The sequence below is a fragment of the Pholis gunnellus genome (genome assembly GCF_910591455.1).
Source record: "Pholis gunnellus genome assembly, chromosome: 18".
NCBI lineage: Eukaryota > Metazoa > Chordata > Actinopteri > Perciformes > Pholidae > Pholis > Pholis gunnellus.
In genome coordinates this window covers 10,762,185-10,780,672 of record NC_136545.1, presented here as the reverse complement: position 1 = coordinate 10,780,672, position 18,488 = coordinate 10,762,185, and the positions used below count along the sequence as shown (strand labels likewise).

Genomic DNA, 18,488 nt, shown 5'->3' with positions numbered 1-18,488 from the left:
GTGTTTCTGAGGCCCTGTTAGCGTTCTATTTATTTCTCACAGTTTTCTCACTACAACATTTTTTGATTGAGCATTGCATCCCAATTGCTTGATTCTAGTTCAAAGCAGTACCTGTTATTAGAATGATAAAGCAATTAAAGTAGCATGTGCTTACTATATGCCCATTGTAAGCATACAAACTGCACGCATGCATTATTGACAATGAAAACAAAAATTGCAAAAAAGGGGATTGTTTGTGGGGAACAAATTATAATCGGAAAAACATGGAAACAAAAAATGCCCCTTGGGTCTTGTGCATGAACTATGAGGAATAAACACAAAATCTATTATTTAACTGTCAACAAATGGTATCAAGAATCCTAAATTCGTATAAGCTAAATAATCCATTACTAGCTTCTTTGCTGATGGTACAGCAATAAGGATTCCTGACTGTAGACTGACATTCATCCCATCTTATGCAGAACTTCTACAAATTCTCGAAAATATTGAGAGATGAAAATGCCCGCTTAACATGTTGGGGAGAAAACCGATTGAAGGCTGCTAGCAGAGGGATAAGTAGAGAGAAGGGTTCAGTAACGGCAGTTGAAAGTAAATGAAGGAGAGGATGACAGGAGGGAAAGATAAAAGACATGTAGGAGGAGAGAGATGGATATCTGCTTGGCGAAAGATACACAGATAGACGTATAGATTGATCTAAAGGAGGATAAAGACGTGCGGTACATGCCACAGGGAATCTGAGAGACATGGGGAGATCAGGAGCAGATAGAGACACGGATAGTCTGTCTACAGAGAGGTGGGATGACCCGATGTTCCCGTTAGAATGAGTCATGTCCCATCGATTTCTCTGTTCGTCTGCAAGCCAGAGAACAAGTGTGTGTGTGTGTGTTTTTGCATGTCTGTCAGCGTGTTTGTAGCTTTAGGTTGTAGGTATAAAAGGAGGAGAAAAAGAGATTGGGTATATGTAAGCATGCTCATGTGTGTACATCCGGTGAGCCCTGCTGTAGAAGCAGTACCCCATGACATCACTGATAGACTGAAGAGTAAGAGGATGAAGTCTCTGCCACAGAGACCGATTTACCAATCAACACAAACAAGTTTGTGTTCAGGAGAGTAAAAAAACGAATCATCTTTCTCATTGGAATAATACTTGTGAAATTTAAGATGAAGGTGGATTGTTGATCCCGTTGATGACGGTCTGAAAACACCGTAACTGTCACACACTTTCTGAACGACTGTCTCCGTCTGTGGTTCATGTAGATCTGCTCCCAGCTGAGTGAACGACTGGAGAAACAACAGACGGCCAACCGAGGAGAACTGGAGAAGATCCGGGTGAATTTGACACTCAAACATACACACCTCGGAACACTGCCGTCACACACACAAATCAAAAGAATCTCTTCAACCATCGTAGTGTTGATGCACGGACGACTCGCTACAACAATATTAGGTCCAGCTGTTACCTCTGTGCAGAACGTCAGAGCCTGAAATGAACAGTTTCGAGCTCTCACTTCCTGAGTTTGAAGGTATGTTGGGAACTATCTTGCCATCCCATTGTCTTGCTTGGCAGGGGGGGGGGGGGGGGTAGTTAGGCCAATGAGGCAGGGCCAGGCACCTCACTTCCAGCACTCGCGCACTTGGCTGAGAAGCTGTTTGTTTAGACTGTAGCTGGGCGAAAGGCCATTTTGGCAGAGAGCTCTGTCAGGGCTGCCCAAGGACTCACAAAAGGACACACAGCAGCTTTATTGCACCACAGTTAAGTTCTGTAAAGGATGGAGCCGGGCTTCTCTTTGTGCGCAATGTCTGCAAGTCTATCACCTTGTTGGTTCTTGTCCTTTTTATTGTTTAATAACAATGGTGCAGCAAATGCAATATAACTGTCAGCAATCGCAATTATAATTGAGGCAGGGGAACAGTGAATACTATATAATTGTAACCGTGTTGATTAGAAATGTTTGTGTAATGTACTGACATACTTATTCACTAAAACTCTATTTAAAGTGACGACAGAAACACTTTGGGCTTCGGCGCTCTGCAGCTTCATTAACGCTCTCGTCCACTTCTGCAGTGACGAGCCGAGAAACGTCGCGTACTATCACTATTCGGCTTTCAACTCCGTTGACAGTTTAATCCAAATGAAATGTGGGATGAAATAACAATTCTGAGGGAATATCTCACCCGTCATAGTCCACTGTTGTTTAGCGTCCCACTCCCACAGTGATGGGTACTTAATATGAGGTAACACTAGAAGATCAAAGAGTAACCGTAAATCTTAGGTAAGTCAGATTGTCTCTGTTCGCAGTGATTTTCTGTAGCTGCTTGCACGACCGCTCTGTGACAAATAATAGGTCCTTGCGTACAAGGGCACCCAAAAATAACTCTTTGCCAGAAGTGCAGCCCTGACGGAGGAGGGAAAGCAGAGTTGGTGTGTTTGGCCGTCCACACTAATGAGCTGCCATGCTGCAGTTACTAAGCAGAACACTTGTCTTTTCTGGAGTTATACAAATATCTCCACTGCAAAAAGATGGATGACATGGCTACAGATAACTGCATTTTGAGATCATGTCATAGAATAGTATGCTATGAAAAATTATGGTGAAAGATAGTATAAAATATATACTAGTATAAAAGTAATAATATACTTTGCCAAAATTATTTGTATAGTAGTTTGTCATTGAAAGTGTCATAAAAAAGCCATAGTATAGTATGTCACAAAAAGTTATATAATAATATGCCATAAAAAAATGTAATAGAATGTCACAAGTAATAGTATAGTATGCCATTTGAATGTCATGAGGTAGGTAATAAAGATGTCAAAACAGTCATAACATGTCATAGTTTATTTGTATGTGAAAAAATATCATGAAAAAGTCATAGTATTATATGTTGAATAAAGTATAGTATGTCGAAAATGTTTACAAATATTCATAGTAGGCTACAGTGTGTTGAAAAAGGTAAAATAAAACAGTTTATTATGTCAGAAAGGTCAGTACAAATTTAGATTTTTTTTTTTTTTTTTTAAGTATTGTAGTGTATTGCAAAAGTAAAAAAGACCAAGTAGAAAAATTGTGTACCATGTAAAAAAAAATCATTGTAAAAGTATTTTATATTGGGAAGAATCATAAAAAGGTAATTGTATTGTACCACATAGAAAGCTACAGTACGGTATATTAGGTATAGAAGCCAGTGTTTACTTGTTTTTCTCTAACCTCTCTCTCTCTCTCTCGCTCTCTCTCTCTCTCATCCATTTCTAGTCCAAAGTTGACGGTTGTGAGAAGTGCAGCAGCCTTTTCAACAAAGAAGGCCGTGTGCGGGCCGCTGTGACCTCAGCGACAGCCGGGGGGACGGAGGAGACCGATGAGGAGAAGGAGGATTTGAAGAACCAGCTGAGAGAGATGGAGCTGGAACTAGCTCAGACCAAACTGCAGCTTGTGGAGGCTGAGTGCAAAATCCAGGTACACTAACACAGTTAAATCAAACTGCAAAGTGTGAGACGGCAAGATTCACACAACACAATTGAGGCCATAGACGTGTGAAAATCAAGAGTTATGACTGATTTATTGAGTTGCAATATTACTTTAATCACACTAGTTTGGCTCCCATCACGACTAGAATGGTGTGTCTTAGAGTGGGAAGGAAAGCAGGATCAAAGTTGCTGATTGAGGAAAAGCAAAGTGTTAAAAATGATATTTTTAAACCGCATACAGATGTCTGCACTCGTGAAAAACATGAAAGAAATCTGTTCATTTTGTTATTTATTGGCAGACCCGTTTCGACCCTGTTCTGTGATAGTCCTAGTGATAGTTGTCTTTCCTATTGAACCAGGATCTAGAGCACCACCTGGGTCTGGCCATCAACGAAGTGCAGGCTGCCAAGAAGACCTGGTTCAACCGAACGCTCAGCTCTATCAAGACCGTCACTGGGACCCAGGGCAAGGAGACCACCTAACCTGATAAGCCCATCGCCCCGCTTCACCCAGACTATGTCCTCTTATCAAGAATGTCCTTCCGTTTCCCTGTTCCCGCCGCTCCTGATCTAATCCATTTATTCTCCTCTCCACCCCGAATGACTACAGCACAAATGTGCTGATGCGAAGGGGTTAAAAATCATAAGATGAAGTACAACGCTACCACTTTCCCCAGAGACACTATGTGCTTCCACTGATCACAAAGAAAAGTGTAAAAAAAAAGAAAAGAAAAAGGACGTGCTCTGTTTATTTCTGTCTTTGAACTACTGATAGTAATGACCCGCAGCAGCAAGGGAGGACATCTGAACTGTTACTGTCCTGACGGGATAGAGAAGCGAACACTCCGTCCTTCCTTGCTGTTCTGCGTGCCTCCCTCTTCACTACTGGCACAAAACAGCCAGTCTCTGTAAAACCCTTGTTTTAGGTACGAGAGCTAATAGACACCTTTTCAATAACTGAGCTTTTCTAATTTACGTTGAACAATACCTTTTTCTTTTTCTATGTATGTACATGGATGTGCTTATGTAATGAGCGTGTGTGTGTGTGTGTGTGTGTGTGTGTAAGCACGCATGTTGTTTTTTTGTGTTGCCTGTTCATGTGTGCGAGACTGTAAAAAATGTGTTTGAATGCAGAAATAATTGACTGAAATAATGTTCCAATGTGTGTACAACAGAAAGAGCGAGGCAGCGTGTGGAAGTCCAAGGGAAAAGCACTAAGGTTATGAGTGTGTGTGTGTGTGTGTGTGTGTGTGTGTAAATGCATGTACGGGGGAAAAGTTTTCCCCGACTGTCCTTTAACGTTCAAATGTGTATATGAATGATGCTACAGAAGAGTTTGCTGACAAAGCCTTGATCTGAAGGTTGAAACAGATGATACCAGTGGATATGAATATATAATTTACAGTAAGGACAGAAACATTAAAAGCTGTTAAAGCAGCAGCATCTTTCTGCCATATGTCAGACATAGAACATGGTTGAGGTTTGTTTGGTTTGGATGTCCCAGCACAAAGAAACGTAAAAAAAAAAGAAGCTCCAAACCATGCAAACCTCCGCATGTATTGTACGTGTATGTATGCAAGCTCACTGTTAAACCCCAGAGTGGTGCAACGCTTGTTACAAACCCTAAACAGTGTAAAGTCAAAATGGAAAGGACAAACACACACAGAATGTTTTAATTCCTGCTGCACTTGAACACACCTTTAACTTTAGTGTATGCTGTTGACAGCAAGGGTCAAGAAGATGAGGCAACAGTAGGCATGTGATTGCCAAAACCGTGAAATTGGAATATGCCACATGATGCAGCAAATGATGAGAGGGTCAGAATTGGCACAATAAGCTTGTATCCAGTGTTGAGTCAAAGGTAGACTCTGGTGTAATGGTAAGCAGAGTGGTGTTTTTTGGCTTATGATGTCCCGGTGCATCGTTTCTTGGCCGTGTGACAAACCGCTCGTCTCAAGATAGATGCAGTTACATGACAGAAACTTGTGTTTATTCCGGGTGCCTGCACTCGTCTCGGCACCGTTGGGATGAGGTGGAGCAGGAGAACCGCAGCACAAGCGTTTCGCAGCTTCCAAAAATCGACAGTAACGGATCGACTTTATCGAACCAGCATGGAGCAAAAATCCTTGTGAAACATTTCTTAACACCTTGATGAATTCATGTCTCAAATGAATCAGTGCGTTCAGGGTAAGGGGGGGAGGGGGTTGAAAGAGTGCTTGCTTGTGTGTTTGTGTTTTTGTGTCTTCAAATTTAGCTCACTATAAAGGGGGCTCAACAATATTTTAATTTCTATTCATATTTCACGGATCAGATTAGATTGAAGAAAGAAAAAACAGCTTCTTTTTTTCTTCTTTTGCCAGCCTAAAATTAACAGTTACTGTAAATTGCATCAAACTTGAAGGAGGAATCGGATTGGCTGAAATCTACTGGTGATGTCAGAGAAAAGGTCCGGCTGAAGAAATAAAGGGCCATCCCTCTAAAGGCACTGGGTTGTATATAACAAACGTTTAAAAAAGAAATGAATATTGAGTTTTTGTTTATGATTTTCTACTGTGTAACTATAACTAATGTTGCCTACTTGTACCTACAAACCTGCTGTCGTGCTATTAATCCACAACAATGTTTTACGTTTTTAATGTTTATATTGCTCAAAGCTTCTCAGTCAGACTGCTGTTTGGTTACTTAAATGCCAAAACGTAGCTTTATCATCCACCAACAAAAAACATTATCAACGTGTGGAAATTGTTATAGTGTAGGATGCATTGTGTATACTTCATGAATTTCAATATAAAGATACCAACACAAAATATGTCTGCCTCTGACTTTTTCTGCATCTTTAATACAAAATCTAACAGCAACAGGTCAACACACAGTTGTTACAGTATATGATGGAACCAAGATGGAAAAGTTGAATTTAAAGTGTTGTCATTGTATTACAAAGAGCTCAAATCAGCCACTGATCAAAGTTAAAAGTCTTAAAATAAGACATAGTATAGCATGTCGAAAGAAGTCATACAAAAGTCAGTTTGTATGTCGAAAAAGGTAAAAAAAAGTCAGTTAAGTATTTTGAGAAATACAATGATAGTATAGTATGTTCAAAAATTGCAGTTTAGTATGTTAAAAAGCCATACATTAACCTGACAAACATTTTTTTGAATACATAAAATAATAAAATGCAAAGAATTTTGATTTAAATCAGGAACTAGTTGGACCAAAGAATGGATACACATGATTAGCAGACACTTAAGGCCAGCTTTCTGTACTTCAATACTACTACGGACACATTTACATTTGGCACCAAAAAGTATTGAAGTTCACTACTCGGCCATAGTAACTCTCAACTTTGATCCATCAGCAGGTTCAGCAGAAAAAGGGTACGAAGATGATGCTTAAAGATCAAGATCATGTGAAAGGGACCTCTCTGAGAACACAGAGAGGCAAGATGTGGGAGAGAGGATGTAAATGGGTGTGAGGCATTCATTATGAAAGTGCGATTGTGACCTAAACTGAATAAACCACCTGGTGTTGTGACATTTAAAGTGCGTCAGTCTGTTTGGTTTATATAGGTCTGATCTCAGCTGAAAGAATCAGCCCGGAGAAATCCGTCGTTTGAATATTGAATTTAGCTCGGAGTTATGCGATATGCTGTACAAATTAAAAGCAAGACCTTGCTCTAAATTGAGTGCATACAGTAGAGTAGGATTAAGTCTAAATATATCATTTTAATCTAAGCATTTAAGCACACACACAAAAAACAACACACTTTCTACATTTTCTATCTTTTGGTGCTATAACATCTTTCTGCATGAGCTGAATTAACATTTTGTGATGCCTAACTTAAAAATGGGACTATTTTCATCCTCGTCGTCTGTACTATTTCCTGACCCTGCTTTCCCACATCAACACCTTCCCTCCATCACTTTTGATGCTGTTATAAACGTTGCCATGACAACACCGGAAGTTGATTTAAGCGATTTGTATTGTTATTAGCTTATTTCTGCAATTATAATACATTATGTTTACTGTAATTTTGGGTACCTTGTGTTAAACTCGTAACCGTTTAGCCCTCGTTTCAGTCATGATGATGGACGAGCTTTTGTTGTTGTAACATGACCTTTAACCCGGAAGTTAAGTAGAACTCAGAAAGACGCGAAATGGCGGGTGAAAACAGCGAACCTTTTCTTTCTCGTCTGTTATTCTACTGCTGGTCTATTAAAGTACTGTTATGCTTGTTGTAGGTGATGAGAGACAGAGTATTTGTTTATTTGTTGTTTGTACATGAAGCTGTACTGAACATCAGTAACAAGCGTGGACTCCTTTATGACCAGTGTGGATACAAATACGGCATTAGCATTAGCATTAGCATTACAGCCTGTGGTCAATTGGTCCTGATATTGTCCAGTAAGAAGTACTCAAATTACAGCGTGGAGTTCTCCTGTTAATAAACAAGAGTTCTGAATAGTTGTTCTTACCAAAATTCCCAAAACTCAGATAAAATCTCAATAGAACCTGATTAAAAGCAGGGTTGAAGGTGACAGGCTTCTGTCTCAGGAAGATAAATATATTGCTTCACGATGGTCAGGATGGCTGAGCGTCCCAGGGTGCTGAGTTCAAGGTTCATGCTCGTAGGTTTGAAGTCGATGTTTTTAACTAATGGGGTCATGACGAAACTGTGACGAGTAGTCAGTCACAACCAGTGTGCATTAAGCAATGTGTTTGTGTGGCACCCTGGACATTTTAATGGGGACAATTATTTGCAAAATTGTTATTGTTTTAGTTTGTGTCATTACCTTGGCCCCCTCACTATTTATGGTTATCACTGGTTATTATAGTTTAAAACGCTTTGTGTGACTTTTAAACTCACCTACTTTCACCTGAAGTAGCTGCAGGGCGATACTCATTTTCGTCAATAGGTGGCAGTAGCGGGTTTTGGTATGACTGGCGCAGTAATTCTTGTCTAAGATCAGCGAGCTAGACCAGCCTTAAGAATGGACAGTCGAGATCACAGAAGCAGATATTCATCTGAGACTGTCTTGTTGTTGTATTCATAGGTGAGAGAAGTACACAAGCGACATATACATTTATATTAAGTTTGCTCGCTTTTGTAGTGCCGTGTTTTGATGTTCATAAAGTGTTTAATACTGAAACGTATGGCGGCTAACTGAGGCTAGCATAATTAGCTAAACGAGGCCATTCGCGCACTAGCGGTTTAGCGCCATTGTAACATCAGTAACCTGGCCTGATAGTTGTATTGTTCCCATGTAAGGTTATATACAGATACATGGTGTGTCCTGTGACAGATATATATATATATATATATATATATATATATACACACATATAAATCTTAAAATACTGATATAAATGATCGTGTAATGTTTTCAGTTACGAGAGCAATTACAATGTTGGCGACGGTGGACAAAATCCACAGTTTTTGCTCTTGTAAAAATGACTTCTATAGCCAATTATGAAATTTCAACAAATCAGGTGGGTATCTTCCAAAATGAAAGTCTTTTTGGTACAAAATTCTCTCTTTGTGCGTCCCAGACAGTTTTCCCTTGCCGAGTTGTGTCTCTTTGGCTCACACAGACACACTAACCGTTCCTCTTTTTAACACGCGGTGTGTTGACATTTGGTTGCTTGAAGCGGCCCTTGAAGGGGAAATCCTGAGCGTTGAATCGTGTTAGTCTCGTCGCTGTAATCTCATTTGTTCAGGAGAGGAGTGTGAACAAAGCAGAGCCTCCACCTGTTCAGAAAAGATATTTTGGCTGAGAAAAAAAATTCACTCTTCTCAGCGATGTCCAAATCATTTCCCTTTTATGAACAATAAGCCGTTAATAACGTTTCTTTCTTCATTTTTGGCATCTGATTACCATATTACCTCCTTCTCTAAATACTAATGCTGTCATACTTTGTTGTTTTTTCCTCATTTGTTAATCATGGACAGTACACTTATTTTTGTACTGATAATAAATGTCACAATATACAACAGTTTTCTGTTCCACTTATTCCGCCTGACTGCTTTGGATTAATATCAATTTACGTCCACTACACTTCATTTAAATCAGGGATGTTGTTACAGGTTTGACGTCACAAAGATGCAGATGGGAGCCGACAGTGTAAGCAGGTTGATACATAATCTGGGTGCAGAGAAGTGTTGTAGAATTTAGAAGTTGTACAGTAAAAACTCAATTACTCAGACTTCAAACTGTACAGCCAGTCTGGTAAAACAATAACATAATCATGATCAGTTCGAACAGTGTTGGTTCTTCTATTCATTGCAAACAAAAGCTATGTTTACATTCGGTGTTTGTTACCAAAACCAATTGGAGGACCAATTAGTCCTTCTGTCCTCCTGCTGTAATATAAAACACATTTATTTAGCACATCAGTCTTGTGTTTCTCGTATTGCTGTTCTTACTCCTACTATCTATGTATTATTGCTGTGGTCACACTATAGTCTTGTTATGTAATGTTTACCTCTGTTTAAATTGTGACAGCTCTATTTAATCAAAACAACACTCCCTGATTTGAACGTCTTCCAGGCTCTTTCCTCACAAGATGAGAGGTAATTATCAAATAATCAACTTAAAAGATGTTTGATGAATAAAGCTGTATGAATTCAGTCCATGCTTGCATTCCTGTGCTTAATGTTTCTGATTCAATGTATGCCAAACACCAATGTGCCATCTGTTCACCTTCTTGTAACCCCGGGTTTAATGTCACATTGCTATGAATTGTGGGTATTTCCCTTAGGTAAAGTCTGCAGAAATGCGGACTTGCAGGCCCAATCCCAATGTCCACCTTTGCTGCAACATATCACATACACACACATACACAGTCACGACGTCAAAACATACAACATTTAGTTGTGGGTATTTATTTAGTATTTTTTACTCCCTGATTTGAACGTCTTCCAGGCGCTTTCCTCACAAGATGAGAGGAAATTTAAAATAATCTCATTTTTGTCAAAACAGCTTCAATAACAAAATGAAATGTTTGATGAATAAATCTGCGTCGTATAATCTCTGCTTCCATTCCTCTGCTTTCATGCGTTTTGATGTTCCATCTTCAATCCTAAAAGTTTCTGAATAAATCGAATATTCCAGTCTAAACACACCTGCTGTCCTCTTTGTTTACCTTTTCTGTAAGTCTCCCTGCTTCCACCGGTAACCCCTAGTTTAACGCCACATTGCTATGAATTGTGGGTAATTCCCTTGGGATGTGCACCTCCGGAAAGTCTTCATAAAAGTTTCAAAATGTCTGCGAGAGAGCCCTCAAACGCTCAATGATTTGACAGTGGGACAGCCTTAAACCCTCACGGACTTTTACCGGAACGCGCCTCAAAGTCTGCGAGTCCTTGAATGTGGAGATCAGGATCGGGGTCTTTACACAAACTCGATGTCGGCCTTGCTTATTCAGCGAGCGGATATCGGCCTTCCTCTTCCGCAGGGGAGCGTACGTAGTGCGGTTCCTGCTTGGCTGCTTCTCAGACGGCCAATTCAAGATGCCTGCAGAGGTCGTCCTAATCCTGATGTGCACATAAACCCGGAGGGGTTCTGTAGCGTTTACGACAGTCTGATGCTGGTTGCACACACTTTTAACCAGCCGATCTGCCTCGCGTAATTGTGGCATGGCAGTGAGCCACACCACTCCAGTTAGACACAGCAGATGGAATGTGGATTGAAGTGTCAAAAAAATTAATGTAATACTACATTGACATGTCAATTCTCATAAACTTGATCAAACATAACTGCAGACGGCCGTAAAGAGTCACCAGTGTAAATGCAGTATCGTAGGCCTACAAGTCTACAGGTCAGGACAGACGGGGCTTCTGCCTCCATGTCATTCATGTGGAAAATCCTGTTGTAGTTATTGTTGCTGTCACAACAATTGACTAAACTACACATATTACCAAACTAATTCATGTCTGCAAATGAATTTCTGTCCGTGCAGCTATAACAGCATGTCAGTGCCATCTTAGGAATCACTTCCAGGGACACTTTTGATGGGAAAAAAAGGGAACTTTGCTGATTGACAATTTTATCCAGAGCAGATGCTACTTTTCAAGCATGTTTCCACACTTTTGAAGTGAACTAAGTGTGATTAATCAACATCATTTACATGAATTTGGCTGCTCAACTTTAAAATAAAAACTCCTGGGGGGGGGGGGGGGGGGGGGGTTGAGGGTAATGTCACAGAAGTCCTACTCATAAAATGCACTGACTTCACAGATATCACTGCAAACTAAATTGAGAACATGGCGACCTGTACAGCTGTTGACTTGTATTAATATTGGTTTACTTTGTTTATAGGTCTCGTTAAATCTTCACCAGCAATGTTTTCTATAAACAGGCACTGATGTCATGTGGAGGGAGGGAAGCCTGTCAAACCAATCTAATTTGTGACTGTAATCAGCTTCTTGTTACCGACTGAAATACAAAACGGGTCTAAGAAGTTGTCAGCAGTCCAAGTCCTTTATTGCCCTACAGTGTATGAACCTGGACCACGCATACAAATGCCCCTGGTATGCTGTTTCTTAGCGGATTCCCAGATTAGCTTGTACATACCTGAATGTGAGACGCAGCCAAGTTTTACCGTCAAATCGGGATCTGATAGTTCTGCTTCTGTTAATTTCCCATCATCAGCAAAGCACGGCGAGCTCAATCGTTACAGAAAGCGTTTCAGTTCGGATCGCTGTTTTGTTGCAATTACGTTTTAATCATGTTTCTGGGAATTGACATTAAAATGTAGTATTACATTCTTTTTTTTTGTTGACACTTCAATCCATATTACCCTAATTTCTGTCACTTTCAAGGGAAAAAAATATACTTCAAAAAATGTATGTAGTAAAATAATGAACTGCCACATTTGACACAACCCACTAAAATCTGCTGAGCACGGTTTTAATCTTCATCCTTTCTGCACCGTTTCCTTTCTCTCAGACAAAAGTAGTGTTTTCCCCAGTTATTCCTTTTATGAAACCACACCCACAAGTACACAAACACACACTCATTGCTTGGCAGGTGTGATTGGCAGCTGTGGCTGCCTTCTGGTGGTGTTGACTGCTGGAGATGTCACTTGACACTTGGACTCAACCGTCAGCAGCGCTGCTCTAAACATGATGGACGGCTCGTGTGCTGAAACTCTTCTCAGACAAACTTGGCAATTATAACCCTCGACGCTGTGATCACAGTTTGACATAATGACACAAGTATTGTCACTATTAAGTGTCAGAATGTAGCAATGTGGGGCAGTTTAAGGAGGAACTCTAATCAAGTATTGTCAATGTGTCATTGAAAACCACACCGAAATGCAGACTGTGTGCAGACTTAATGTTGTGAGCGACATGAAGCTTTTTGCCGGGAGCCCAAATCTGCATTGTTACACAGAGGAAGTGTCATAGTAACAATTTCTTCTTCTGATTTCTATTTTCTTTCTCTCTGTGTATTCTTAAAATCAGGAAATGTCCCATATTCTTTCAAAATACTTCGATACAAAGAACGTCAAAGAACTTGTGCTGTTATTTTCTCAAACTTGTGTACGTGGTGCTGATGTTTTGTAGTTCGTGTCATGTCCTGTTAGTGTAACGGGACTGTTGTCTTCCCCGCGATTCAACTTACGACACGCAGCCAGCCAGTCAGTTCATCCGTTTTCAGAGACGATTAAAAAAAACAAGATACTCCCATGTAGAGATTCAGCACTTTCTCAGATTTATTTTCAGTTGGTCAAGCATAGATTATGTTAAAAACAGTGACAACCACAGATCGTCACTGCTGTAAATGTTGCTACTAATCAAAAACAATCAACACGGCGAGTTCGAGTGACCCCCCCCCCCCTTCGCTCATTCACTGTCATTGGCCTCGATCCACCCTGTCGTCGTTATATTTCACAAACAGATTCTGTGGACAGATATCACTTCATAGATGTATAGGCAGCATCGTCAAACAGTTTCTTTTTAATCCCCTTTTTTTTTTTGTCAAAAATATAATCAAATAAAAGAAATCATATTTACAGGAAAAAGTAAACACTCATCACTCGTAAGACACTACTTTTGTCAGAACATGATAAATAAAAATTCAGGGGGAAAGAAATACGAATCCTACGGGAGGATGCGCCCAAAAACAACTCTCACGCACACACAAGTAGCTCAAAAGATATATAGATGTATATATATGTATGTATCCATATATATTCCGTATATATGCTTCTCTACAAAAAAGCAAGTTTACTCTTTCTATGAGTAAATACATTCTACTCTACAATCACGAGAACAACAGTGTACATTCCCAACCAAAATGCTTCGATCGTTAATCAGGAGGATATTAGACTTAAACAATCGGTGGACCATGACCAGGAAGTATGCGACAACATGCTTAATGTGACTGCCATATTGTGTGTGTGTGTGTGTGTGTGTGTGTGTGTGTGCATGCATATGGGTGTGAAATAGCTTCCCATGACCCTTCGGTTTATGTGCTTGCCAGACAAACACACTCTCTCTCCCCCCCACAACACACATGCACACACACCCAGTGAAATTGACGTGTTCAGCAGTTAGTCTGGTTCGCTTTGCCTCGGCAGTGGAAACGTGATCCCGGATCTATTTCTGCTGCTCTGCAGAGTTCAGGGCAGTTCGCGGATGAACTTTCAGGCTCATCCTGCAGCTCTTTTCCCTCTGCTTCAAGACAAATTTAGCACGACCCCCCCCCCCCCCCCCCCCCCAGACTTAAGACCCTGCTCTCTGTGCCAATGCGAGAACGAGCGAGACACAGTTTCCTTTCATTTTCACACAGGAGGAGATTTCTTTTCTTTTTGCCCGATATCTCATAACCGTCTTGACGGTGAATATCAGATCACAAAGCCTACGGTTTCTCACTTCTGAAGACTGCCGGGATGATCAGATTTGTGCAACAAAGGTTTCAGATTCTTTGGTGTCTGGATAAATCCCGATCCGCAGAACAAACCAGAGCCCGTTTCTCAACTGCATCTCTGCGTCATTCTCTTTCCTTTTTAACATTTGACCTGGCAGGGGGGATGAAGAGGTGCCAGAGACCTTTAAGTACTGAACATATTGCAGCATCGAAATGCGCAAAGCTCCTGCATGGGTTGCCAAAAAAAAAAGTTCCGTTTCCTTCCTCTTTTCTCCTGTCAGCAAAGCTCGAGTTGTTCACAGATAACTGCTGTTTCTCCAAAAGGCAAAAGTAAAATCCATTACATACAGTGCTACGGACAGCCCGCTATAATGCACCAACATGACAGATGGGGGAGATGCGTTTCCTCGGCTATACATGGCTCAAATCCTAAAGGACAAACAAGGCCTTACCACTTGTGTAACTCTCACTACATACAGTACAATGTTATGTGTAATACAGGAACCACAAAGCAAACAATGTCACGCCGTCTCAATGTGCTCGGCTGTTATTGACAGTGAACGCTGATATGATAGAATATTTACATTTATGATTACATGTGTTTGAGTGTGTGCCTATTTGCATGCTTGTGTCAGGTGGCCCTGAGAACGATGTGTGTGTGTGTGTGTGTTGTTTGTGTGTGTGTGTTTTGTGCTTCTTAGATTTGAAGGTGTAGTTGTGAAACGCCCACGGAGGGGCGGTGTGTGTGTGCAAAGTGTAGATGTTTACAATGGCTGCCTGTTTCCCTCTTTCATAGAGATCTCTCGAGAGACATTTCTGGGGAACACTGGAGCCGGAAGAACATCCATCAGAAAACTGACCGGGACCCGAGTCCAGCACAAACAACCATTACTCTCCAGGAAAGTTCGACATAAGACATGACTGTCCAAAGCCTTCAGACAGGGCTACCTCGAGCGTTCGTCTTCAGGTGAAGAGCACTGTTTTCTATTGAGACATTTCATAGCGGAGTACGGCTGGTATTGTTATCTTCCTGTTGGTGCACTATGGGAACCACAGCTGGAAAACTATCTGCGTGTACCGAATAAAGCTTCTTTTTTTTTTAAAATATGGTTTGTAAAAGGAGCCGCATTAGTTTCTTTCTCCTCTTTGTTTGTCATGCTTTCTTTAAATCATCACTAAATATATATTTTGAAAGAACAAAAAAAATGCACTTGCTTTTTCTTTTTTTCCCTGCGATAATCCCTATTACACCACAAAGCATATAGACAGTTTGAGTATATATTTTTCATTAAACTGGTAATGGTAAAAAGTGGTAGTCTGCTATTTTCCTTAACATTTCATTGTAAAGCCTAACAAGGAAACACACATGCAGGACCTGCCTAACGAGAAGACAACAACTCCTGAACCTCTACAGTCCTACAGGACCGTCTGTGCCGGGTTTGAGACCGACTGTGTTTCCCTGAGCTCTCATCTGAACGTGGCCGTCCAGCCGACAGACCACAGAGGACAGGGTCAGTCGTCAGGGTGACTCCTCCCGAGTGTCTGTTCAGTCTGAGGGGAAATGAAAAGGTTGCTCACTGAGGTATGACTGTCTGCCTTATTAATATGGGCCATCTGGACAGAGGGGACGGGGGAACAGAGAGAGAGGGCAGAGGGGAAATTAAGATAACTTCCTCGCTGATAGAGAAGGTCTGTCTCCACACAGGGAAAAAAAAAAAGTTATTCACCTCCACGTGAATTCCACAGCAGAATGTCAAGGCGAAGCAGTGCCTCTCTCGGATGGGAGGAGACGACCAGAGGTGCTCCGTGAATTGATGGAAAAATGCTTGGAATAGCTAAACCCATTTCTCATAGGGAAGTACGGTGGCTACCACATGGGCATGGATGTGGCGACTGCTGCAATAACACAAACACACTGTGTGGATGAGTCCAGTTGTCTCAGTTGAGGAACCAGCTGTTCAAACATAAAATGGCAGAGAGCTCGCGGGCTAGACCTCAACTGGAGGAAGAACAGGATATCCTTCAGTTTACCTACAATTTCCGACTGCACAATTGTATTCCATCGACAGAAAAAAACCCGCAGAATTGTCTTTGCTGGCCAGCTCAGGGGTGTCATTAGATCGAACTGTAATTTTACTTTTTGTCTTGAAAAATAGGCTTTAGGGGCCCGAGTGAGTCTAATTCTCAGATGTTGTTTTTGTTGAATCAAAGCAGACACAAACACATGAGATCAAACTGGTGCCCAGATCAATGCAACTGTAAGTGTGTGTGTGTGTGGGGGGAGGGGGGGGGGGGGGGGGTCAAAGCCCTTTGAAGCACATTCTGTTTGATTTTGCCTCCGCTGACTGACACCTCGTCTCTATTAAAGGCTAAAAATAAAGATAAATAACTGATGAAGGGCTTTCAGAAGCATGTACGCCCCACAGCAAAATGGCAGAAATCCCACACAGCGCTGAGTGAGCACTGTGCGTATGCTGTGACTGCTCTCAGTGTGAACAGTGTTGTGACACCTGTTCGGTTCCAACAATACCCCAAAATTAGACCCAACGTACCGGTGTGTTTAAAGCCCTTAAGAGTTTAATGGAATATCTCATCTCTAAGTCTAAGTACTTCGTGCGTAAATAATGCGTGCAATAAGTGCTATAGCAGCGCTAAAGCCACAACACGAGGACTACACGGTGAACTACTACTAAGCGAAATATGCATGTCATTTGAGACTAAAAATGATAACCAACCAAACTCCTTTTCCTTCCTCCATTCCCCAAATCTCTCCACGAGAGTTCAACACTAACTGCACGAGGACGCTTCAAATCTTCGAAGAGACAGATTTCGGTCTCAATATACAAAGTCAATATAGCTTTTGACCTCAAAAGCTAATTTTGCTTCCTTCAAATGTGTGAGAGTTCAGAATCACGGCTCCATTATTAAGAGCACATTCAGCCTTACGGAGAGAAGTGGCTGAAACTGTGGCGGAAACTACTCATGCACCGATAAAACTTTCTCTCTCTCCAAACAGCAATACGAGACTTTTGTCGAAAATGTAAAATCTGTAAACCTCACTGTGTGGAACTTATTGGAATCGTTTGAATGTACTGTAACATGAGGCCAGAGATTGCTGTGGTCGATACTGAAAAGGCATGTTTGATCGGCGCATCCCTCAAAATCCACCTCAGCTTCGGCCAGGTTTCTTTTCTCACATTTTATAGCTTCAGATAATTGGATGATTGGCAAAGGCAGCCAAAGGAAAAAACCCCATCCCTCCAGAAACATACAGGTATCATCACCAACCACTCCATTTCAAAGTCCCACTTTTGAAGATTTTTGCAGACTATACTTTTAATTAGTTAGCCAGTAGTCTGTGCTGTGTCTATCCCATTGCATGAGAAGGCCCTTTGACAAAGCTCCATCTTCCACCAGCAACATCTTGTCCGTACGGTAGCGTAGCGCCATAGAAGGGTGGAGAGACGTGTGTGTGTGTGTGTGTGTGTGTGTGTGTGTGTGTGTGTGTGTGTGTGTGTGTGTGCGTTTGAATGTGTGCGTTTGCAGAAAGAAGGAACAGTAATGCGTGTGAATGAGCTGTGCTTTTGGTCCCTAAGGCGAGCGGGACAGAGCTGACGATTGTTCTGGGTGTGTTGATGGGCGAGTCCGCTAACATGTGTTAATGGCAGATGGAGGAGCGCGTACATCAGAGTATACACATATATACTATACACATACAGTACTGTATTTGTAACAACAGTATTCCCTGCCAGCAGTGAGACTATAGAAAATGTGCTTTCCGACAGGAAAAGTGTGTGTGTGTGTGTGTGTGTGTGTGTGTGTGTGTGAGTGTGTGCACAGGTGTGATTGGGTTATGAGTGTGTTCAGTAGCGAGCACCTCTGGTCCAGGTCACGTAAACAAACCTCGGGCAGCAGAGAGCGTGCTCAGAAAGGCTCAGAAAGACATACAAAGATAGAGGAAAAGTTTGAACAGAGGAGGAAAGAAAGAAGGAAGCGTTATCATTCTAACAGCAACGGTTAATATGAATACCAAAGATAATATTGCATCTCCTAGAACTAGCTTCAATTGCTCAGTGTATATAAAATTGGAAGAAAGCTATACTGTGATATTACAGTTACATTTCACTTTATAATTCTAAAATAATTTATACCAAC

General features: G+C 41.2%; 1 protein-coding gene across 4 annotated transcripts in view; it reads left to right on the top strand.

Annotated features, from left to right (window-relative positions):
- rabgap1 (RAB GTPase activating protein 1) overlaps positions 1 to 4,900 on the top strand; it is a 54,477-nt gene extending 49,577 nt beyond the window's left edge. For all 4 annotated transcript variants that reach the window (XM_079178478.1, XM_079178477.1, XM_079178480.1 and 1 more), the window contains 3 exons: positions 1,258 to 1,329; positions 3,252 to 3,452; positions 3,823 to 4,900. In XM_079178478.1, coding sequence (XP_079034604.1) covers positions 1,258 to 1,329; positions 3,252 to 3,452; positions 3,823 to 3,945 — 396 coding nt within the window. In that variant the 3' untranslated portion in view covers positions 3,946 to 4,900. The remainder of the gene's footprint in view (positions 1 to 1,257; positions 1,330 to 3,251; positions 3,453 to 3,822) is intronic.
- The last annotated feature ends 13,588 nt before the right edge of the window (positions 4,901 to 18,488 follow it).